Raw genomic sequence first — 25,249 nt, forward strand, 5'->3', positions numbered from 1 at the left:
TGATCAAAATATGATTTTAAATATATTACATACATCTTATTAAATTAATATAAATATATAAAAATGTTATATATATATATATATATATATAAATGTCTATTTTAATATGTCAAATATTTACTGTATGTATATTTTAAGTACACGACATAGACTCACAATTGTGAGAAAAAAATCAGAACCGTGAGATAAAAATTTTAAATGACCTTTAAAAAAACTATTTTTTTTTAATTGTGAGATGTAAACTCAGAATTCTGAGGAAAAAAGCAATTATCTTTTTATTTTTTATTCCATGACAGAAATGGGCTTCTATATATATATATATGTATATATATATAAAACAGTACAGTACTATAATTAGAAAAAAACCCTTCAGAAGCTTCCTTTTTGCTGTAGCTCACATGCTCAGTATAATGCATGTCATGTCAAGGTGGACGTCAATGACACCTTCGTAGGTTTTCACATGCCTTATGACTTAAATTTCAGTGTGTTCCTCGCACAAAGCTATCATATGACTTCAGATGACTTGGAATAAAGCCCATCAGTCATATGGACTACCTTTATGGGGATTTTGTCCTTGACAGCCATTGAGAAGGAAATTGCTATGAGAAGGAGCTATTAGAATGAAATAAAAAATAACAGCATGCAGGTTTGAGTAAATAATGACTGAACTGTAATTTTTGGGTGAACTATCCCTTTAAGTTCCTCTCTAAACCGAAGTAAGACGGACACGCAGGACGATATGCTTCTGCTGGGATATCGGCCTTGTGCCGGTCAGTAGTCTGGTCAAAAATAGCAGTGGTGGGCGGCAGGGTCGCTGCGGCTGCTGTTCTGAAGAGAGCAGCAGATGTGCTTTATGTAACAGAGCAGACGAGATGCTGCTCCTCTCGCCATTCAGAGACCCCAAATATGGCGTAAGGTCCAGAGGTCATTAAACCCCCCCTACTGCTGAATCTACTGTTACAGTCAGCCATTCACTCTCTTACCCAATGAGACGCGTCAGGGACAGGCCTCCGCGGCCACAGACGGCGGCCTGCAAAATAATGCATTCAAAACAAACCGTGTGAATGCACGTTACACAATCATATCCGATTTCGCTGCATTTATGTCATGCATATTAAACAATCGCATCAGATTTGAACATTTGCATTTAAAATCAACATGAAAAGTCAACACATCGACACATTTAACTTCCATAATTGGTAAAATTTGGTCAAAAAAAAAAATTACAAAACAAGACTAAAGTAAATAAAAAATTATATAGGCTACAAATAAATAAAAATATAATTAAAATAAATAATAGAGTTAAACAAACAAACAAATAAATAAATACAGATAATAAAAATAAATAAAAATTACAAAATACATAAGTAAAAAAATTTAAATAAATTACCAATAAATAAATAATACAAATAAGATTAAATAATACAAATTTGATTAAATAAGAAAATGTAGATAAATAAAACTTAAATTAAAAAGAATAAATACAGTAATATAACTGTGGAAGTCAATTTCTGCCATGAAATAAAAATATATATATAAAAAATATATACTTTTTACCTCATAATTCAGACTTTTTTCTTACAATTCTTAGAAAAAAATTCTATACAAAAATATATATCTCAGAATTGCGAGATATAAACTCACAATTGTGAGAAAAAGGAACAAAATTGTGTGGCAAGGAACGTGAAGCTGCTGCATCAATAATACACAAGTCTGAACTTTAAATAATAATGAGGGATAAGTTTATGAATTTAAATTCTACCGAATGCATGCATATGCATACAGGATTTGACAATGGTGGTCAGTAGTATGTAGTAATACTACATCCAAAAGTACACTACCGTTCAAAGGTTTGGAGTCTGTAAGTTTTTAAAACGTTTTTAAAGAAGTCTCTTCTGCTCATCAAGGCTGCATTTATTTTATTAAAAATACAGTAAAAACAGTAATATTATCAAATATCATTTCAATTTAAAATGACTGTTTTCCATGTGAATATCTGTTAAAATATAATTTATTCCTGTGATGCAGCGCTGGATTTTCAGCATCATTACTCCAGTCTTCAGTGTCACGTGATCCTTCAGAAATCCTTCTAATATGCTGATCTGATGCACAAGAAACATTTCTGATTATTAGCAATGTTGAAAACATCTGAGCTGCTCACATTATTAAATAAAATCTTATAAAATTATACTAAATATTATGATATCATATTAAATAATATCATAATATTTTTTTCTCATGATTCTTTGATGAATAGAAATTTCAAAAGAACAGCATTTATTAAAAATAGATGTTTTTAAATTATAAGTGTCTTTACCATTTAAAAAAAAAATCTATTTAATGCATCCTTGATAAATAGAAGCATTATCTTTTTCTTAGTATTACATTTTTCAGCAGTGTATTGTATATACTACTCTATGACCAGTGAAATAAAGTTTTAGTATGCAGTATGCAAATTGAGATGTAGCCTGTGCCTCCAGACAGAAAGTCCAGTGAAGCTGTATGTCACATACATCAAACACTGCGGGGCTTCACTGTATATGTGGATGTAAAGAGTTTCACCTCTCTGATGTCTTGGCCAGTTGTTCAAGCCTGTGAAGATACAATCAAAGGTACATATTAGTGCACACCAAACGGCTGACAAAACCAACTGAGACTGTGCAATAACTGTGCATACTTACATATACATAAATATACATACTGTATATACATATATATATATATATAGAGAGAGAGAGAGAGAGCAACTCTCCTGCTGCCTGTTTAACATTTGAATCATGTAAAGGCCAGAGTACTCAGATCACGTAACGCCATACCATCCCACAACCCCCTGCGGTTTTACCTTTCTCTCTGCGCTTTGATTCGCTCCTCGTCACATCTGCAGAGAGAAGAGAACACAAACTCTGTTATCGCATTACAAACACTGTGCATTTCTAAAACCTCACACCTTCAACAGAGAAATCTACGACTGTGTTCAGATCTGCCCTGATACTCCTATTTTTACAGTATGCAGTATGTGTGCTGTGTTATTATGTTATTCATATTTGAACCCTATGAATACATTTCTAGTTTCTAACTTTGCCGTTAAACCTGTCGCACACAATCTACTCCATGCCTTCTGTCGTCTGATTGATAGTTTTTTTATCAATTAAAAGCTCTTTTAATGTAATTGTACAAACATCCTCCTTCAGCTCGTGCTTCGCAGTTCTTTTTGCTGTCAAATCTTACTAAGTAAATGTACAAATAACTATTAATATTTCAAGATGAACACAGACTGGACTGTAGCAGCTTCACTTTTCTTGATTGTCCATAAAATCATGTTCAAATGTGAGTCTCAAATATGATCATCATTGTTCATTGTATTGCATTGCATTGTATGTTTGGATCATGTAAATCTCATCTTACTAAGACACATTATTGGCAGTCGCAGGTATAGAGTGACGACTGATATTTGTATAATTTTATGTCAGTATCTGCTATATCTATCTGTTATAAAGATCTCATTGATTTACATTTACAATTAGCATCAGACTTTCATCACTTCCATATAAATATCAGTATCTGCACCAAATTGCATATTTTTGCTCAGTTTGAGTCTCTGAATAAAACGGACTATATCATACTATATGAGCCATAAAAGCCTGACGTATCAAAAATGATACAGATATTCAGTCTAAAGCTTCAATAAACTTTTACATTTAAAAAAAGTGATTTTTTCGTACTATTACTTCATATGTCAGGCTTTACAGGGTTAAATATGCAACATAGTGATACCATGTTATTGTGCAATGTCAATTTCTGCAAAACTCAATCCTGCCCTAATGTGTTTTAGTTTGCATGTACAAATGAAGTTCTCTCATAAGACATCCGTGTGTCTCCCCGTGCTGGTGGAGGGCACTTACTGCAGCACACACTCGGGAATCTGCACATGCTCCATGGGAACGATCTGAGCCAGTTCCTCCAGACTCTGGACGTACCGGATCTTTTCCATGAATTTGACACTGCAGAGGAATTCAAGTGTATTAAAACACATTCTACACACTGTTGAGGGTGTTTATGTGATGTTCAGTGTTTCCTGGACCTGATGAAGGGCCGTGAGATGGCCAGAACTGTCCGGATGAACCAGGAGGGATGCGCGATGATCAGACATTTGAGATTCTTTCTTAACCTGGACGTTAATGGAATAAAATGAACAGAATTCATGTGAAATCCCACACCAAAATCGGTCCTATCTAGCATCAGTGTCCCATCTCACAAAGTGTAAACACAAAGGATTTTTGTTTTTCATATGTGACCACAAAACCAGTCATAAGAGTCCATTTTTTGAAATTGAGATTTATACATAAGTAAATAAGCTCAAATAAATAAGCTTTCCACTGATGTATGGTTTGTTAGGATAGTTACAACTATTTAAAAATCTGGAATCTGAGGGTGCAAAAAAATCTAAATATTGAGAAAATCGCCTTTAATTAAAGTTGTCCAAATGAAGTTCTTAGCGATGCATATTACTAATCAAAAATTACGTTTTGATATATTTACGGTAGGAAATTTACAAAATATCTTCATGGAACATGATCTTTTCTTAATATCCTAATGCAGATAAAGAAAAACGGATCATTTTGACCCATACAATGTGTTTTTGGCTTTTGCTACAAATATCCCCGACTGGTTTTGTGCTCCAGGGTCACATATGGGTTCTCATCTGTGTTTCATTAAATGATCAGTTGATCTGTACCGTCTTTCGATCATCTGGTAGCATCTCTTGAGCCAGCTGATGCCCGGCATCCTCCTGCGCGGCGTGGCTCCGTTCAGATAGATGATCATGTAGTCTTCAGCTACCAGCAGCTCCAAACTACTGATCACATACCTGCAGAGACAATACAATAAAGCATTCAGATGAAATATCCATAGTGCAAACTTGTAAAATATCTGCATTTGTCTGCAGTAAAACAGGGTCTCCATTCAAAAGCCTCTTCTGCTCACCAAGGCTGCATTTATTTGACTAAAAATACAGTAAAAACAGTAATATTGTGAAATATATTTATAATTTAAAATAATTGTTTATTATTTGAATATATAGTAAAATGTAATTTATTTCTGTGATGCACAGCTGAATTTTCAGCATCATTACTCCAGTCTTCAGTGTCACATGATCCTTCAGAAATCATTCTAATATGCTGATTTACTGCCCAAGAAACATTTCTGATTATTAACAATGTTGAAAACAGTTGTGCTGCACAATATTTCTGTCAATTTAAAATAATTGTTTATTATTTGAATATATAGTAAAATGTAATTTATTCCTGTGATGCACAGCTGAATTTTCAGCATCATTACTCCAGTCTTCAGTGTCACATGATCCTTCAGAAATCATTCTAATATGCTGATTTACTGCCCAAGAAACATTTCTGATTATTAACAATGTTGAAAACAGTTGTGCTGCACAATATTTCTGTGGAAACTGAGATGCATTTTATTTTTCAAGATTCTTTGCTGAATATAAAGTTCAAAAGAACCGCATTTATTTGAAATAGAAATCCTTTATAACATTCCAAATGTGTTTACCGTCACTTTTGATCACTTTAATGCATCCTTTTTTGAATAAAAGTATTAATTTCTACTTACTTTTGAACGGTAGTGTATGTATAACATGGTTATTATAGCTATCTAAAATTAAAACTGAAACTAAAATTAAACAATTGATATTACTAAAAAAAAGAAAATAAACTTTAACTGAAATAAAATACAAAAGAAACTTTTATATGAACTACATGCCATGGCAACATTTCTCATTTTAATTTAGTTTAACTTAATGTACTAAGACAGCTAAAACTGTCTTACAGAAAGAGGTTCTCCATGATGTAACTGTAGTCTGCGCAGCCGCTGTCGGGCAGATAGCAAGCAGCAAACACGATGATGGCATTCAGTCCTTCACCGTAATAACCTGTGAACAGAAGCAGGAACAGACAGAGTGTTTCGAGTCAAGCTTAGCAGTGTCCATATTCACTGATCCCTCTGCTTGTGTAAAACTGCCTTGGAACACAATGTGCTGTATTTCCCCTTGAGTCCACATGCAATGTGCTAACAAACAAGAAACATTTGTCATTCAGGTTTCATATCTATTTTCTATCCTTTACAATTAAACAAGCTGTTTTTGCTATTGTACGTTAAGATATAAATGACCTTGTTGGGATACTATTATGTTTTTGTATGTAAAGTGTGTGATGAGTTACACAGCAAAGTTTCATTCAGTGTGAAGGGGTTTGTTCAAATTAGAGTTATTATTAGTTAAAACAAAAGCTAAAACGATTTACAAAATAAATGAAATAAAATAAACTTTAACTGAAATATAAAATATAAAACCCCCTTAAACTTATTATATTTCAATATGTTTGCCAGGCAAAAATTCTCATTTTCATTTAGTTTAGCTAAAACCAAAATAACTAAAACTGAAATAAAACTACATTAAAAAAACCTAATAAAATGACTAAAACTTTAGGCAAAATAAAAACGAAAACAGAAAATATAAAAACAAAAGCTATGCAATGCATATTACTAATCAAAAATTAAGTTTTGCTTAGTAATATTAGGAAATTTACAATATATCTTCATGGAGCATGATCTTTACTTAATATCCTGATGATTTTTGGCATAAAAGAAAAATCAATAACTTTAACCCATATAAACTTACAAATGAGGACAATGGAAGCAATCAAAATCAACAAAAGAGCAATGATATACAAGTGCTAACAAGTCTCAGTTAGCTTAACGCAGTACATGTAGCAAGGTTTTTTTTTAATTATATAATAAAAATAAAGAAAACAGATAGAATAGAAAAAGAATAGAGCAAGCTAGTGTTAGAGGCCTTATATATATATTAAGTAAAGATCATGTTCCATGAAGATATTTTGTAAATTTCCTACCGTAAATATGTCGAAAAGTACTTTTTGATTAGTAATATGCATTGCTAAGAACAACTTTAAAGATGATTTTCTCAATATTTAGATTTTTTTGCACCCTCAGATTCCAGATTTTTACATATTTGTACCTCAGCCAAATATCGTCCAATCATAACAAACCATACATCAATGGAAAGCTAATTTATCCAGCTTTCTTGTGATGTATAAATCTCAATTTCAAAAAATTGACCCTTATGACTGGTTTTGTGGTCCAGGGTCACATATACAAGAGAAAGTTCTATCTGGGCCGTTTCTAGGCATAGGCGAGCTAGCCGGTCGTCTAGGGCGCCACCAGCTGAAGGGGCGCCAATGAACGCACGTACTGGCACTTTTAGCAGGGTTGTGATAAAGAGTGGCACGGTCACCCTGAAATATGACTGCCACCCCCACTGGACCCCCCAACATTATTGGGCTAGATTACTGTCAATCTGACGATGCCTGTATGCCACTGGATCAGAGTGCTGTCAATTGCTGCCTGATTGTTGCATGCAAAGTTTGCATTTGGAGCGCTCAATAACGCCATTAGATCAGTGGGCTCTGTCAATGCTTTGGCAAAGTAACTTTTTTTTTTGCCATGCAATAAAGCTAAGTTCAAAGGCCAATTTAAAATATTGGTACAGTAAATAAAGTGCACAAAATCAGTATTTTGTTTAGGCAGTATTTGTGGCACTTTTGTGGCACATTTGTCCAAATATTTGTGGCAGATTTGTCCAAAAGGTGTGCGTTTTTTGCACCAGTGCATTGTTAAAGGATCAGCGTGTCATGTAATATTCCCATATAAACTTCCAACATACTAACATCCAATTAAAAAATACTTGTATAGTAAAATTTGCTAATTCACAAGATCAATACATCCTTTATTAGACCGCTTTGTCGAGTTAAATGCATCCTTACGGAGGTGTCGAAATGCTGAATCAATTCATTCACTTCCAACAGCGCTTTATGGGAGCAGCGTCATAGAGAGCAGAGCGTGGTTTGTAGTTTGTAGTTTGGGGTAACAAAGGGGTTTTATAGGTTTGACAGAAATAATAATGCAATAACTGACACTTTAAATCAATGTTTCAAGAAACAACAACAAAAAAATTGAACAAAAAACAGATAAAGACAAAAAAGTAGCCATTGATAATATCTAAACAATATGTAGTAGTATAGTATATAGTATCCAAATCAAAATGTTACAAAATTAATTTATGTGTGATTTATGTGTAAATTATGTGCAAGGTCGTAGCCACTAGGGATTGTTACATAGGGCTATACAGGCATCTAGTGGCAACACAATGATATTACAGATACTAAATTGTGCAAAATGTTTATCTTAATAGTCAATTTACAAATAATGCATTCAGATTTGTGGAATTCAATGCACTGAATCTCCACAAATTAGTGTCGTTACTATGACAACCAATTTGAATGTGACAAGCAACTGGTGTCTGAAAAGAATGATATATATATATATATATATATATATATATATATAATTGGAGGGGGGGGGGCAATAGGGATTTCGCCTAGGGCGTCAAATTGGCTAGAAACGGCCCTGTGTGTCATATCAAATGTTAATTGATATCGTCGACTGACCTCCATGCGTGACGACGCGCAGGTACGGCCTGATGACCTGCATGTCTATCCTGTGCTCCTGATCTCCGATGATCACCGTCCTCCACAGACGGCCCGCACCGTCGCCCTCCTCGCCGCCTGCACCCTTCGCACTGGCCACCGGAGCGTCGTCTGAAAAACAACACAGTCTGCTTTTAATCTGCAGATCAGACTCCTTCTGTAATGCACCCTGTTTCCCAGTCAAAGCCTCACGACCTTTGACCTCTGACTGACCTTCCCATTCCAGCTCGTTGGCGTTGTTGAGGGAGCCGAGCGAGTCGTCGTCTGGCGTGTCGATGTCGTCCACGTTTATGTCCAGGTCGTCTGGAGTTTCCAGGATGTCGTCAGAAAGCAGCGAACCCTCGCTTTTATCCAGCGACAGGTTGATATCCGGAACGATCAGCGTGCGGCGCTTCTGTCGGACCGATTCCGTGTGATCCGCCGTCAGAGCGGCACGATGAGCTGAAATCACACACGTTTATAAAAGAAGCCGAGGAAATGAAACACATTTATAAAAAGAAGCTGTCAGACGTCTAAAAGAAACCCTCACACTTTCTGACAACTTCACAAAATTCCTTCAACCACTCTTCACTCTTCAAGTGAATATTTTTTTATATCATTAATATACTATTATAGTATTCATAGTTTCAATTAGTTTTTATTTTTTGTTTTCCATCTTCATTTAAATTTGAGTTGAAGTTTTAGTGATTTTGTCATTGTTTTTTGTTAGTTTTATTAGTTTGTTTTCCTGTTTTAAATGTCTGTTTAGTTTTTATTATTTTTCATTTTAGTTTTATTCAGAGTGATATTTCAATTAAATGAAAATGATGTTATGATAATGAAATTTATTTTGAAATATTATGATTATGATTTGTAATGAAATTTTATTGAAAAAATGTTGCTCTGGCAACTAATTGAATATTTTATTTTATTTCGGTTAATATTTATTTATTGACTAATAATTAACTAATAATAAATATAAAAGAAGCATTTTAAAATATTTATACTTTTCGTAATTTTGTTTTTGTCAGTTTTTAAGTTTGTTTTGATAAATATAATAATAATAATTTAAAAATATTTAGAGTTTAAGTAATTTTGTGTTTTTGTCAGTTTTTTAAATTTATTTTCCTATATATACATATATATATATATGTTTCTTCATTTATACGTTAACTGATAATACTTTCAAAAATAGAAAATACATATAATAATTATTTAATAATTAAATATACAATTATTTATAAATGTTTTCAGTTTTAGTCAATGTAACAACACTGCAGTGCCACTTTCAACTTGAACCGTTCCTTCTTCAGCTAATAAAAGATGAACTTATATAAACTTACCAGTGTTGTCAGTGAGTCCGTCTAAATCACCGTCTTCAGGAAGAGGCCTGGAAACCAACACAGAGAAATTCTACAGACGACCACGACACCAAAATACACACAACTGCACATTCCTGTAGTCATTATAGAGCCACTCACCACACCACACTTTCATTTAGTGAACCACAGTAATAACTGGCCTTAACTGGGTGCTGAGTTATTTAATGCATTGTTATATTGCTAGTGTTGCTAGGTTATTAATGGTGGTTGCTAGGGTGTTTGAGGTTTTTTTTAAGTGGTTGCTTATACTAGTCAAGTGAAAAGAGTCATGCATCCTCAAGTGTCTGTGATAAATATATGTTCTAGCACGAGCGAAGGACACAATTAACCCATCATCCTCTGACATTATGATCAGCTGTGTTTGTGTATCTCATGCTGACTACAGTCAGTGATTACCCAGCAGTCTGTGCGCCGTCAGGGGACGCGCTAGTTAATAAGAGAGCGCAGTGCAATAATGAGGGCTACAGAACTCAGTTCAGACAGTTCAGCGATACGATGCTTATCTGTGTAAACCATTATCATGAAATTACTTTTAATGTGTGTGACTCTGATATAAAAGGTACTATTTTTGCACATGCACTATTGTAGTATGATATTGTTTCAAATATCTTTATATATGGTATATTAAAATGGTAATCTGTCAGTACACTGAAAGCTAAAATAAAAGCATGCAGTTGTTACTTTAAGGATCTTAACTAATGTGAGCCTTAAAATGACTTTTTTTTTATAATGTAATGTAGTCAGACTTATTAAAATGAATTAAATAGTTAAATATTATATTGCACAGAAATTACTACATGCAGCATTTATTTAAATATTATTACTGATATACTGTATGTATGTATATATATATATATACATACTGTACATACATACACACATTCTATTAATATTATGAATTAAAATTATGAATAAATATATTAATAAAACCAGTTGCTACAATTAATTAAATATTGTTATTGATTAATATTAATACATATTAAATTCCATAAAAACAGTTACCACGTGAAGCATTTATTTAAATAATAACAATTTATTAATACAAGTAATAAAATAATAAGTAAAAATAGCAATTAATCAAATTATTTATTTATTTAAATTAATAAATACTTACCGCATGAAGCATTTATAGATTACTTGACAACATACTTTTTTACAGTGTAGTACATAAAAAAGTATTATGATATTACCACAGGATATAATCACTGTGCCGTGGTGATTTAGGATTATTTCATCAGAAATTGTGAGTAAAAGCTTTTGAAGCAAAATTATCAAAAGCTATCCAAAGCAGATTTTTCAGAGGGAAGGTTACATTACATGATTACATTACATTACAGTACATGATAATTAAAAACCTAATTCAGCAAGATTTTGTTCAGCGTGTGATAATGTGCACTAATCAATTATTCAGCACTCTGTGTCTTACTAGCCTCATTGTCATGGCAACACTGATGACCTCATATTTGCCCATAAATGGTAATGCATTATGATGTAAGGCTGTGCTCTTTATGTCTTCATGTACTGTATGTTGACCCACATGCTGCTTCTGGACTGTTTATGCCACGATTCACCTTCATTTCTCCTTCATGTACAGCTAGATAACACATCTTCAGCTCCACTCGCTCTGAGCTCTAATATTGATCTGACATTATCGATCAGAAATCAAAGACGTCTGCGCTGTGGATGAAAATAACTCCCCAACAAGCCCCATGGGTGCTGTACATGTTTACATGCCTGGTGTCATATAGCTGAGGCACAGATCTGCTTATTAGCAAGTAAAAATCAATCATTATAACTAAATGGTATCAATATACAGATCAATAGCAGTACTGATTGTGTATACTACCGGTCAAAAGTTAAATAAATTGCTTTTTGAAAGAGTCTCTTCTGCTCACCAAGGCTGCATTTATGTAATTAAAAATACGGTAAAAATGTGAAATATTATTCTAATTTAAAATAGCTGTTTTCCATGTGAATATATAGTAAAATGTAATTTATTCCTGAGATGCGCAGCTGTATTTTCAGCATCATTACTGCAGTCTTCAGTGTCACGTGATCTTCAGAAATCATTCTAATATGCTGATTTGCTGCTCAAGAAACATTTCTGATTATTATCAATGTTGAAAACAGTTGTGCTGCACAATATGTTTGTAGAAACTGTGATACGTTTTATTTTTCAGGATTCACAGATGAATAGAGAGTTCAAGAGAACAGCATTTATTTGAAACAAATCTTTTGTAACATTATAAATGTCTTTACTGTCACTTTTGATCAATTTAATGCATCCTTGCGGAATAAAAGCATTAATTTCACAATTTCCACAAAATATGAAGCAGTTTTCAACATTAATAATAATCAAACATTTTCAGCATTACAGTAGCAAACAGTCAAAAGTCAGATCTCAATATGATCCACATTAAATTTAGCTCTTATTTATGTCAAAAAGTATGCAAAAATGCTACAATTTCAACCTCTCTTTGTTGCATTTGAAGTCGAGCACAATGCATTGTGGGATACAGTATCTCATGCACTGCAAACTGCACATTTGGCAAATGTTGTAGGTCATATTCTGTGCATATAGAAGATTCACATACTGTGCACAAGTATGCATACTGCAGAAATAGTATGGTAGTATGTATTTCTCAGTCTCAATGAGTCGAAGGTCAGTCAGGTCTTACCGCGGGAAATCGTCGTCTTGCCACTCATCTTTCACCTCCATGTTCTCCATGCGTAGAGTGGCTTCAGTGGTTCCCATCCTCTGCTCCCGATCACACAAGATCAGCACATTTACAAGTGCCTATATAGACAAAAATACAGATTATTTCTCTTCAATGAGCTAATGATGTACGTCACTCTCCTCAACAAGTCACATGATTTGAGGAATGAATGTGGCATGAGTTCTATGCCAAAGCTTCATATTTCGATTGAAGGATTTTGAGTAATAGAGATGTTGTGTTTATTGTTGCATCACTGAACATCAAATCAGAGTCAACATGACTTCAAAATTGACTTTCTACTTCCATAATACATGTTCCTGGTCTTATTTTCATTTATCTTAAATACAAAAATAATTAAAACTAACACAAAAAATAAAATACAATAAAAATTATATTCAGTAGACATAAAAAATAAACACTACAATAAATACAATATATAATAAATAATAAAAAATAAATAAAACAATAAATAATTAAAATAACAAAAACACACAACAAAATTACTAAAACACTAAAACTAAAAAAGCAGATACCAAAGCAACATTTCCTATTTTCATTTAGTTTAAACTGATTTACTAAAATATCTCAAATGCATAAAAACTATATAGACGTATTTTTAAAAAAAAAAGACAAAAACAACAAAATTACTACAACTTTAACTAAAATTAAAAATGGAAAATACAAAAATAAAAATGTCTAACTTTTCCCATTTTCATTTAGTTGAAACGGATGTACTAAATCACAAAGACACACAACAAATCTTAACTAAAACTAGAACTAAAATGAAAATGGAAATGGAAAATGCAAGAAAAAAAAGGAACCTAAAAGTATCTCAGTAGCACAAAAATAACACCGGTGCATCATACACATATATATATTAGTAATCTTTTATCAAATTGTATGAACCTGCTGCAGATCTGAAACACAAATTTTCGTTTGTTATCACTTATTTATTCATCCATCCACCTGTCAAATACAAACTCCCTTCAGAATCAATTCTACACTGAAAAATCTAGATTTATCGCCCTGAACGTCCCGTTTACGTCACTCTGTGGAATTAAAGCGGACTGCTCATGTGGTCAAACACTCACAACAGAAGGAGTTTCTCTGGGCAGGCGTTGGTTTCTCTCTCTGTGTGTGTGTGTGTGTTTCAGCTTCAGGCCTGTTGATTTCTCAGCTCTCCACTGAATCCATCAGATCTGACTCTCTGTCTGTCTGTCTGTCTGTCGGGTGAAGCCCGTCCCGTCTGTGGATGCTCAAACAAAGAGGGGCGTCTCAGGATTTGTGCATGGCCATCACCATCCAGAAACAACAACACACAGATTCCTGTTGAGCAGCTATCAGATGTGTTTGATAATTCATGCCAGACCAGCACATAATCCCGCTCCAGATCACGTCACATCACCTGGCGTTCCGTCCTTCTCTCTTTTATATGGTGCATTTATTCCCCTCCTTTACGAAAGGCAAACCTTTCCCAACCTTGCTGTATCTGGAACAAGCTGCAAAAGATGGACGTCTCCTCTCTGTTCCCTAGCAACTGCATCCCTGTTTCTCCATCCCAGCACAATCTCTCCTCTGTATGTTCCTCTCTCTCTCGCTCTCTCTTGCAGCTGCTTGGCACTCTGGGCCGCGTCTGTAAACAGAAGCCCATCCCTCTGTCTCCTGTGATTGGTGGAGCTGTGTTTCTGGCTGCGCTCTGATTGGCTGAGGCTCTGAGTGATGATGTCATCTGTTTAGTACTCAGGAGGCTTGTGCTCACAGGTATTGTGCTGGTGCATGCACGCGCTCGCTACATGAAATATCACATTTGCAGTCTATACAGGCCAAGCAATTAGTCTCATAATGTTTCTTTACATAACAGCTGAAAAATTATTTTATTTTATTGGTAAATTTAATACCAGTTATTCATAAATTAAAATCTGGAAAATGCAACTGCTTGTAACCAGCAAAACACAGTTTTAATTATTTCTAATAATATGTATTATTATTATTACTATGCTAGTTGTTGTTGCTGTTGATATAATAATAATCATTACAATTATTAAAAAATATTAATATTAATTAATATTATTCAAATATTAATAATAATAATTCATATATGTTATATACTATTACAATTACAATAATATAACAACAATTTAAATAATAATAATTATTATTATTTTGATGTTGTCATTATTAAGTATAGTATTATAATAAAAATACTAATTAAAAATGTATGTTGCTGATGTTTGTTATTAATATAATAATAATTATATTATAAAATGTATGAAAATAACAATAATAATTATCAATATCATAGTTATAATATTATAATTAAAAACAATAATGTTATTTCTAGAAAATGTAAACATTTTATTGCTATTATTAATATAATAATATTATAATGAAAATCTATCAATTAAAATAATTATTTTTCATAAACATCAGTTATAATATTATTATTACAATCACAATTATAAAAAATAAAATAATAATGTTGTTTTCTTCTACATCTTATTATTATTATAAGTACAGTAATATTTATTAAAACAATTATTATTATTAACAACAGTTATATTTTAATTAAATAACAATAATAATTATATTACTATTATTATCATTATTAATAATATTAATAATAATGATGATGATAATAACCACCGTTATTATTATTATTATTGAATAATAAAGCAATTTGGGAATTGACTTTGCAAGGCCATCTGGGGAAAAATAAAATAAATAAATACAAATGAAAAACATCCACCCAGCATTTAAAGCGCTCGGGGGGTTTGATGTGCTCTTCTGTACTGACTCAGACTCAGTCTGTTGAATGTGTACAGCTATAAACATCATAAACTCTTTTCAAATTTGTCCTCAAATTGTTTTGTCAATCACAGAGACGACTTTCTAACAGACGAGAGTGAATCTAGAGAGATGCTGTGTGTCGGCACAAACACTGAGCGTCCATTAAAACACACTCAATCATTCAGGACGGCCAGCCATGTGTGGAATGCTTTCCTTCTGTATTTCATATTTCCTCTCATATTTCACAAAATACATGCAGCATTCTAAAATATCAAAATGATTTATTGCAATATTAGACAGATGCATCACCATATACATTTGAACCAGAAGAACAGCTGTGAACATTAATGGTTCAAATAGTAATATTAACATTCTAAATTAATTTAATAAAGAATTCCTTATGCTACATACGTGCTGTTTTTTTCTTTAGAGTGATGTTGAACTGTTGAAATGTAGATTTCAGAGCTGTACTTCACTAAGATTGAACAAACCTCCACGAGGCTCCTGTCAACAGGCAGCAGGACAGAAGAACTTGATCTGAGAGAAAATAAAAGAATTCAGTGTTTCGACTTTATATGTGTGGGCACACTTTCCTCGATCCAAGTCAAATGAGGTTCAATTAAAGCAGCACTATGTAACTTTTTCTGTATTCAAAATCTGCAAAATGTATATAATGAGCGAGTACATCATCAATTAATCTTCCAAACCACGTTTTTGTCTTATTCCGAATCACTACGGTACACTTATAATAAGTATTTATATTTGGACTATTGTAGCCTGGTCACCGCTGCGGAGGAACACATACCTGCGTGAATCGCCAGAGACATAAACTTAGAGAAGTAGCTCCGGTTGGAAAGTTCTTCCGCGGGATGTGTGCAGTTCTGTTTATTAACTGCTAGAGCGCCACAAGTTACATAGTGCTGCTTTAAAACACCTAATTCAATTTCAGAATGTGATAAAAAAAAAAAATCACTACATCACAGTGCCATAATAACAGAAGTAAAAGGTTAATAAAAAAAAATAAAATTAAAATGATCTAAAAATGATCTGCATTATCTACTTCATTTGCTGTGCTAATTTTTATATATTATACATGTAAAAATAAACAGGGTTATTTTAGTATCTTAGAGAAACTGTTAGAGTTTGTATTGATATTTTGAATAATACAGCCTAATAATATTTCTAGTTTAACTTTTTAATCTAATATTTGTATTTAATTTGAATTATTTCTTATTTCAATTAAGAAAAAAACTATAATAGTTAATTTGTTAATAGTTAGATTTTTAGTTAACAACTATTAAATAATTGTAATATAATTAACTAGTCCTAATTATTTTGACCTAATATTTTATTTCATCCTCATTGCAATTAACAAAAAAATTGTTTTAGTTCAAAAGTGTATAAAAAATATTTACTAAACAATCATTTTCATATATTTCTTCATTTTAATTTTTGTTAACGATAACAGCTTTATGTTCATGTTTCAACTTTTCAATAATTAAAAACATGTATTATATTAGAAAAGCACGCAAAAAAGCATTTCTCACTAGCTGTCTCAGACTTTTGGACAAAATTGTATATCGTTTCTGTTAATAAAATGAATTGACACTAGTTGATATGTATTTCAGAGCAGCAGTATTATGCATGAAGACAACAGCCGTTCGTCCTTGGCTCAAGGTGAGGCATTTATAATGAGCTAAGCTCTTGAGACGTTTCCATCGCCCTCATTTTCATCAGATGCCAAATCTGGAACTCACACACCTCTATTGTCTTCATAAAGTAGCTTGCATTACCCAACTTTTGGAAAGCCGTGGGTCAAATACATGAACTAGTAGTGGATACTGGATAGTTAATCTCTTCTTCAGGCCTAAAATCAGAGGAGATGGTGTTCCTCCTGCAGCAGATGTTGGGGGACAAACTGAAGAACATGAGGAAACAAAGACGGAGAGCGGAAAAGCGACAGCGGCGTCTAAAGGAATGAGCAGAGAAGAGAAGTGAGTCAAACTGATGTATATCATACATGCAAAAATACATGTGAAATGAAAGAGAAGAGTCATTATAGTAGATCGGCTCACGTTGCATCAGATTTCTTTTTTTACCTGCGGTTTGCAGCGCTGAGCGTTTTAACCAATCACACACGTTTCTGTTGACTTTATGAACGCAGTGGCCAATCAGAGGCGTTTGTTCAGCCTTCACCCTCGCTGACTGAGAACAGAATCAGCATTCTCCAATTCTCTCATCATAAACAATAAAGTGCAGAAAATATGTAAGTAAGAGATTGATTTTGAAGTGTAGACAGCAGAGTTTTTTTTTTGCTAGCTTAAAAAAAATAACCAACGTGAAGTTTGGATTTTTTTAATCCTTAAAAAGCAAACTTAGTGAGCAACTTACTTTTTAAATTATTTTTTCATCTAATTTCTATACTCTCAGAAAAAAAGGTACAAAAGCTGTCGCTGGGGTGGTACCTTTTCAAAAGGTACACTTTTGTACCTTTAAGGTACCAATATGGACTGTTTAGGTACAAAGGTGTGCCTTTTGAAAAGGTACCACCCCTACAAAAGCTGTCGCTGGGGTGGTACCTTTTCAAAAGGTACACTTTTGTACCTTTAAGGTACCAATATGGACTGTTTAGGTACAAAGGTGTGCCTTTTGAAAAGTTACCACCCCAGTGACAGCTTTTGTACCTTTTTTTCTGAGAGAGATTGTATTTAATCTTTTAACAAAAACGATTTGTTAATAGCTTACTTTTTAGTTAACAATAATGCATAATTGTAAGAATAATTAACAATAATGATTTTTCATATAATATTTATATTCAATTTTATTTCAGCTTTAGTTTTTTATAATTGTTACATTTTTAGTTAATTTTATAACTGTAAAAATAATTAAATAGTAATGAATTTTTATCTAATATTTATATTTAGTTTAATTTCAGCTTCATTTCAATGAATGAAAAGATTTTATAATTGCTATATATATATAATATATTTGAATGATATATGATTTTATAATTGAAAATAATAAATAAAAATAAACAAATATTAATATAATAATCTTATTGTAAATATAATTAATATTAATAACTTTGGTACTATATATGATACAGTAGACTTCTAAGACATCCAAAGAAAAAAAAAAAAAACAAGCCTGATTGTTATGTAATAATAGTACTGCACAACTGCACCATTAATGACAGTTATATTGGCTTTTATTTGCCTTTATATTTAATAAAATTAATATAATATAGGTTTGAATACCACAGTGCAAAGTGATGTTTATAAACATAATGAAATCGTCTTAGCCTGTAATTATTGTCTTATCCTAATTCCTGTTTCCTGCGGTCTGCTGCCAGCCAACAGCGGGATCAGTCCATCACATCCGTCACTGCTGATCTGAGGTCAGCTGGTGTCAGAGATGCCTGACAGTATATTACAATGACTGTTTGTCATGATTTAAAATAAACAACAACAAAAAGGTGTGCATTCATGTAATGATGGGAAATAAAGACACTAAACTCTTCAGCGGGATATCTGCAGATGGGGAGTGAGATGAGAAAGCTGTCAGTGTGAAAGCTCGTTACTGTGACGTCTCGGAAAAAAGCCTACACACACACACTCGATGTAAATTAGGCTAATCGTGTCACATCAGCTAGGGTCAATCTCACACAAACACACACACACACACACACAACTACATATAAAAATAAAATGGAACCTAATTGACATTTTTATTATTTTATGATTTCCCCTTAAAATTTTCATTAATAGAATGTACACAGATGTTTTACCTTTGATTGGTTTTTATTAAATAATTGACATTCTCAAAATTGTATTGTAATTTTTTTCATTTAAAGGTGGGGTAAGTGATTTCTGGTAGCCAATGTTGATATTTGAAATCACCAAAACAAACACGCCCCTATCCCAAAAGGGTCTCGCCCCTATTTTGATAGCTCCACCCCACACATACGTACGCAACCCAGGCAACGATTAGTTCTGTGATACAAAGCAAAACCAATGTTACACCGTGTCTACACCGGACGCGAGTGGCGCGGCACGACAAAATACTATAGAACTCATTATAATCAGTGATGCTGTCTACACCATAGGTATATATACATATATATGGTCGATCTATGGTCTACACTGGATGCGACACGACACGACAAATCCCCAACAGAAAACTGCTGCTGCGTTCTATTCATGACGTATTGACACAAATTTCAAATGATTTTCAACGCTCGCTTTGTCGCATCCAGTGTAGAGACTTTAGCTGTTGCAGCGCAGACACGGTGTTACTCACCTATTGAGAAGAAACAAAGCAACCGCATCCAAAGCAAAGTCCGATCGCAGGCCCACAGGTCCAGGGGCGTTGATTACGCGGGGGACGCGGGGGATGTGTCCCCCCACTTTTAATATCACGTCAGTTCGTCCCCCGCTTTTTTTTCGGGCAAGTGTGTTCACACAGAGGTTTTTAAGAGCTGGTGTGAATAAATATAGATTTAAATTCAAAGAGACAGGATGGTCTGTGCATGATCTGATGTTTTATTCGGACCCAGAATAAGGCGAGATGAACATCGCGGAGCACTACACACTCATTCATACTCGAAGCCAGAGGCGCTCTCGCGCAAAAATTCATATGAGGAAATTCCTAATATGGACAAAAGCGTCCAGCTAAATAATTTGGAGCACCATGCAAATGATATGGTAGTCAACATAAAACATTCACATCCATTTACAGCCATAATGAGACACATTTGTGAATGCAAATGCAAAAACTACTGCAGACTCACTTTCATTCATGAAATGAATAAGCGTAATCTCTGTGAGCAAGTGGGTGTATGGAAGGATGGAGTGGGTGGAGTTAATTAGCGCATAAAGACTAAGCACTAGATTAATCTTACTGTAACACCAAAGCATGTCAGTGTCTCACCGGGATTTGACGTCATCAACAACCTAAAATTACACACACAAAATCCATTTGCCCGGCATTAACAGAGCTTCTTAACAGGAAACACCCCCCAAAAAAATCATCAAAAGCATGCGTGTCATTTAAATACATGGAAGGCTGAAGGCATGCGTTTAATGCTCTTGGTCTAATTTGATTTTCATTCACAACAGGATTAGTTCCCTGCTTTCATTCTTGTCCTTGTGTCAGATCAACAAAAGCAAACAACTCGATGCAGATCTACAGGTGTTACAGTTCTAGGAATGATTGACGAGGAGAAGGCTTTCCAATATGATGTCTTTCTGTGCTCAGGTTATGTAAAACTAAGATGCTATGTTTGGAATGAAACACTGCATACTGCATATCTATCTATCTATCTATCTATCTATCTATCTATCTATCTATCTATCTATCTATCTATCTATCTATCTATCTATCTATCTATCTTTCTATCTATCTATCGTTCTATCTATCATTCTCTCTCTCTCTCTCTCTCTATAGCGTGGTAAGCTGACACAGCTCCTTCAAGCGTTATCTGCTTTGTTACTAATAGGATCTGCGAGGCTTAAATTGTCTTCTGCTAAAACTAAGGAGCTTGATAGCTACACTGCACCTCTTAACTAATTTGCTCTCAATTAGGATAATGAGGAAACATGCAAAGAAGGGCAGCCTTAATATTTTAACGTGATAAAATGATTATTAGCCTCTTCTCTCAGTTAGCGAAGCCAACTATCGATCATGTTTGTCACAGTGATTTCTGATGTTAACGTTCTCTAAGTCTCTAAGACAGAGATGATTTTATTTGGTAATAAGGGTTATGTTGATGATATCTATGACTGCCTGGGGCAGTTTCCTGGGAAGAAACTGTCCTGTGTAAAAAACCGTGGTGTCATCTTTGACTCTGAGCTCAAATTTGACCGACAAATTAATGCTGTTGTTAAAAATAGCTTTTTCCATCTAAGGTCAATATCTAAGCTGAAGTCCATCCTCTCTTTTGAAGATATGGAGAAGGTTGTTCATGGTTTTGTGTCATCTCGTTTGGACTATTGTAATGTGTTGTATCTGGGTTTGAATCAGCTCTCTCTCTCTCGTTTGCAGCTTGTCCAGAACTCAGCTGCCAGACTTTTTCTTTTTTTCCCCTTATCTTTCTCTGTACAGCACTTTGGTTCCAGTCGGGGTGTTGAAAGTGCTTTATAAATAAAGTTTGAGTTGAGAGTTGAGTTGAGTTAGTGAATAATAATTAAATATTGGAGAAGAGAGCATATAGTGTACTATTCATAAGTTTATACTTCAAGTTATAAAATAAAATATATTATAAATATACTATACAAAATACAGAAACAATTTAGTTTGAAATGCATACGAGATACATTCACTTTTACTCTTTCTCAGTGACATGCCACTTCATTGCGTTAAAATTACAGTTTTTCTCAGTCGCTTTGGTGCATTTTTTCTCAGATCAGAAATGAAATTCTCAAAACTACTTGTTCAACCTCCACATCATCTAGTCAATTGTGCACATTATAAAAGCAGTTTCTCATTCTTTTGAACAAGTTGCGATTGCTTTGGTACATTCATGCAATTGATTATGTACATTTATCTGCGGTTTCCTACATGATCAGTTGCTAATGTCATGTTGCTCAAAATGTATTATATAGTTCTCTGTGCAGCAGTCTTACCCCCCAAAACAGTTAGTCATTAGTTCATCGTATAAGTCATTAAATGCAAAATGGTTGATCTAGTTGTCATAAACTGTCAAGCATATCTTCTACACATTTCTATTAGACTTTTTGTAAATTTGCCATGAATTGTGCAAGTGAATCTTGACTTTCACTAATGAAGAGAATGTAGATCAGCTAATGATAAACTAGTTCTCTGAAATAGCTTAAAGGTGCATCTCACGAACCTTCAATTGGAAAGCATAGACAGAGGGCAACACAAGAGTTACAAATTCTGACAATGGATATTTCCTCCCCGTTGGCCTGGCAAATCAACAGTAGCTCTGTGGCCGATGACATTTCAACCACACCTTCTGCTTTTGGTCAGGTTGAAGCCAGCCTCATCCACATATACTGTATGAAGTTGTGAGATGGTTCACTTGACTCCAATTCCACGTTGCATTGCAAGGGAAGATATTCATTGTGATGTAGATGAGAATCTGTGGAACGACAGACTGGCACGTCAGGAGATGTAGACAGACTACACTGCAATTCCTCATAGTGCTGCATGCAAAAGCAAAGTTCTGCCTAAGGGGTAGGCAGAACTTTGTGTTTGCCTTTCTAACTTTTATTTTATTTTTGCCTTTGTGCCCATATTTATTTTCTATCACATTGACGTTAAGTTTTTTTTTTTTGTCAGACCACTAGTAAAGCGTAACTGTGAATCCTATCTAGTCTCTTTCAATCAATATCCCGCATACAATAATGTGTAAATTTGTACTTTTGAAATGGATATATGACATGCATAAGAAGTGCAGCCTTCTGCATTTCAACACAGTAACTGTCATCCAAACTGTTGCCATAGTTTACATCAGGTAATTCTAACAAAGTGCACTGTTATATTGACAACATGACTAAGCATTTTGACCATCTTTTTTGTGAACAATGACACAAGGACTTTTCATTCTGATGGCACTGATATGTTCATTGATATAAATACTTGCTTTTGAGAGACGAACTAAAGATTTTGAGTAAGTTACAGGCTTTTGCAGGTAATCCATTGTGTGGTGCTGTTTGTACAAATCGTTTTGAGAAATGCACATGCTTCATCGCAAATATTAAGGATGATTCGAGAAATGCACCAAAGCGACTGAGAAAAACTGTAATAAATTAAAAATAAATTTTAATATTATACTAAAGAGTCACATACACACATATGAACTAAGCTTCAATCTAAGAAAGTTGTAATACTAGAGGGGCAGTTATACAGGACAGTTTGCGACCCTATTTATGATCTTTCATGCTCACTACAGGGATTAAAATACTAGTTTGACAATATTTTCATTTTACACAATGAAATAAACATATGAATCTTGCGCAGATAGTCCTGCAACTCAAACAGTAAAAGCATGATGCTTACAACAGCTCAGGGGTTCAATTCCCAGGGAATGCATGAACTAATACTATAAACCTTCAATGCAAAGTCGCTCTGGATAAAAGTGTCTACCAAATGCATAAATGTAAAGGCCAAAGCTACATTGTGAAAACATCCAACCTACAGCTACATAAGTAACATGCATTCAACTAATTCAACTAATATCATTTCAGATTTTTACCATGGATACATCCAGGTCATTCACAAAAGGAACCAACATTTAATTCAAGGTTTGTGGGTGTGATTGGATTATCTGTGAAAATGTAACACATCCACACGCCTGTACAGCAGTTCCTCGTTAACACAGGTCAGCTAATTGATTTAGAGCCTAGAATGTAGTGCAATTAGTGTAAATCAACACGCAAAACCCACAAAACAAAACCAAATCAAAAACATAAAAATGCATAATAACCTTTGTAATTCCTGAAGGAAACAGCAATTTTGTAAGAAAGCAAAAAAAGTGGCTAAGGAAGAAAAAGCCAATCATGCAAAAACATTGTAAAATGACTTTTCAAAGATATAACAAGGATTACTGATGTAGGTTTTACAAGAAAATATTTCATCATTTCTAACGTGTTACACTCTTAAAAATAAAGGTGCTTCAAAAGGTTCTTCAAGCGATGCCATAGAAGAACCATTTTTGGTTCCACAAAGAAGCATTCAGTCAAAGGTTCTTTAAAGAACCATCTCTTTCTTACCTTTTTATAATCTGAAGAACCTTCTTTCACCACAAAGAAGCTTTTGTGAAACAGAAAGGTTCTTCAGATGTTAAAGCTTCTTTATGGACCCATTTAAACCAAAAAGGTTCTTCTATGGCATCGTGAAGCACCTTTATTTTTAAGAGTGTACTTGCTATTCATTCTAATTAATCGTGAAATTTACTAGCAATTTCTGAGTGAACATTGTTTACATTTTTCATCAAGTGTAAATACATAAATGCAAAAGAAATAATAAATGCAAATCAGATTATTATTTCCGTATTACAATATTAATGATGTACAATTTAAAAGGATATTCTTTTTGTGCTGAAGTACGTTTTACAAGAAAATACTATTTCAGTCTTTCAACTTCACAATTTCCTGTTTAATGCAATGTGTTAATTCTGCAATTTACTCGCAATTTCTCCATTTCTGCAATGGATTGTACATCCAATTTTTGTACTGTAACTTACTCAAATTCGACTAATAAAGTAACATCTTCCTCTAGTTAACATCAGAGCAACCAGAAATACATACAACACAATACAATAAGGAATAACTTCTTTACTTATTAGCAAAACTGCTCTGATTCCTGTTCAGGTTTGGCATTAAGGGCCTTTCACTCATGCCCAGATGGCCCAAAAGCCCCTTTTATCAGGAAAATCCCACTCCAAGAGACTCCTTGGGGTTTGTTAGGAAATCCCAGAGTTTATCAGTGTAAAGTCTGTAATAGGCGCGTCTAGAAAATGATTTGGCCCTCGAATCTGTCCATTTCTACTGACACTCAGCACAACCACCTGAAGACAGACTGTCTTGTGTTTAGACTCGAGCACTGGAACGGAAATAAATCGCTCTTGTCTTTTGTCTCCTGTGTTTTAAGCTGAGGTCAAACTGACAGCAGACTGAGGGTCAGTAAACATGGCTGCTGTCAGTGTGTGTTATAACCGACCGTCCTGAACGTATGCAAAAAAAAAAAATCTAAATGTATTTGCAATGCACTTTAAAAAAAAAACTCAAGTGGGTTTCAATTTCTGTACAGATACAAACCTTAAAGTCTTGTCTAAAAAAAGTCA

The 25,249-nt window shown here is 33.8% G+C and overlaps 1 protein-coding gene across 2 annotated transcripts in view; it reads right to left on the bottom strand.

The window, feature by feature from the left end:
• The window catches only part of LOC107552711 (caytaxin-like), a 15,538-nt gene extending 1,302 nt beyond the window's left edge, over nucleotides 1–14,236 (bottom strand). The window contains exons 1-12 of one of the 2 annotated variants that reach the window (XM_016234675.1): nucleotides 13,746–14,236; nucleotides 12,616–12,734; nucleotides 9,899–9,945; nucleotides 8,790–9,017; nucleotides 8,538–8,687; nucleotides 5,842–5,944; nucleotides 4,736–4,867; nucleotides 4,082–4,168; nucleotides 3,903–4,001; nucleotides 2,843–2,878; nucleotides 2,563–2,592; nucleotides 984–1,030 (exon numbers count right to left, since the gene is read on the bottom strand). In XM_016234675.1, the coding sequence (XP_016090161.1) occupies nucleotides 997–1,030; nucleotides 2,563–2,592; nucleotides 2,843–2,878; nucleotides 3,903–4,001; nucleotides 4,082–4,168; nucleotides 4,736–4,867; nucleotides 5,842–5,944; nucleotides 8,538–8,687; nucleotides 8,790–9,017; nucleotides 9,899–9,945; nucleotides 12,616–12,692 (1,023 nt within the window). In that variant the 5' untranslated portion in view covers nucleotides 12,693–12,734; nucleotides 13,746–14,236 and the 3' untranslated portion in view covers nucleotides 984–996. The remainder of the gene's footprint in view (nucleotides 1–983; nucleotides 1,031–2,562; nucleotides 2,593–2,842; nucleotides 2,879–3,902; nucleotides 4,002–4,081; nucleotides 4,169–4,735; nucleotides 4,868–5,841; nucleotides 5,945–8,537; nucleotides 8,688–8,789; nucleotides 9,018–9,898; nucleotides 9,946–12,615; nucleotides 12,735–13,745) is intronic. The other variant, XM_016234674.1, reaches the window with a different exon arrangement.
• Nucleotides 14,237–25,249: the final 11,013 nt, after the last annotated feature.

This window comes from Sinocyclocheilus grahami, unplaced genomic scaffold (assembly GCF_001515645.1).
Source record: "Sinocyclocheilus grahami isolate Dianchi unplaced genomic scaffold, SAMN03320097.WGS_v1.1 scaffold456.1, whole genome shotgun sequence".
In the NCBI taxonomy this organism is placed as follows: domain Eukaryota; kingdom Metazoa; phylum Chordata; class Actinopteri; order Cypriniformes; family Cyprinidae; genus Sinocyclocheilus; species Sinocyclocheilus grahami.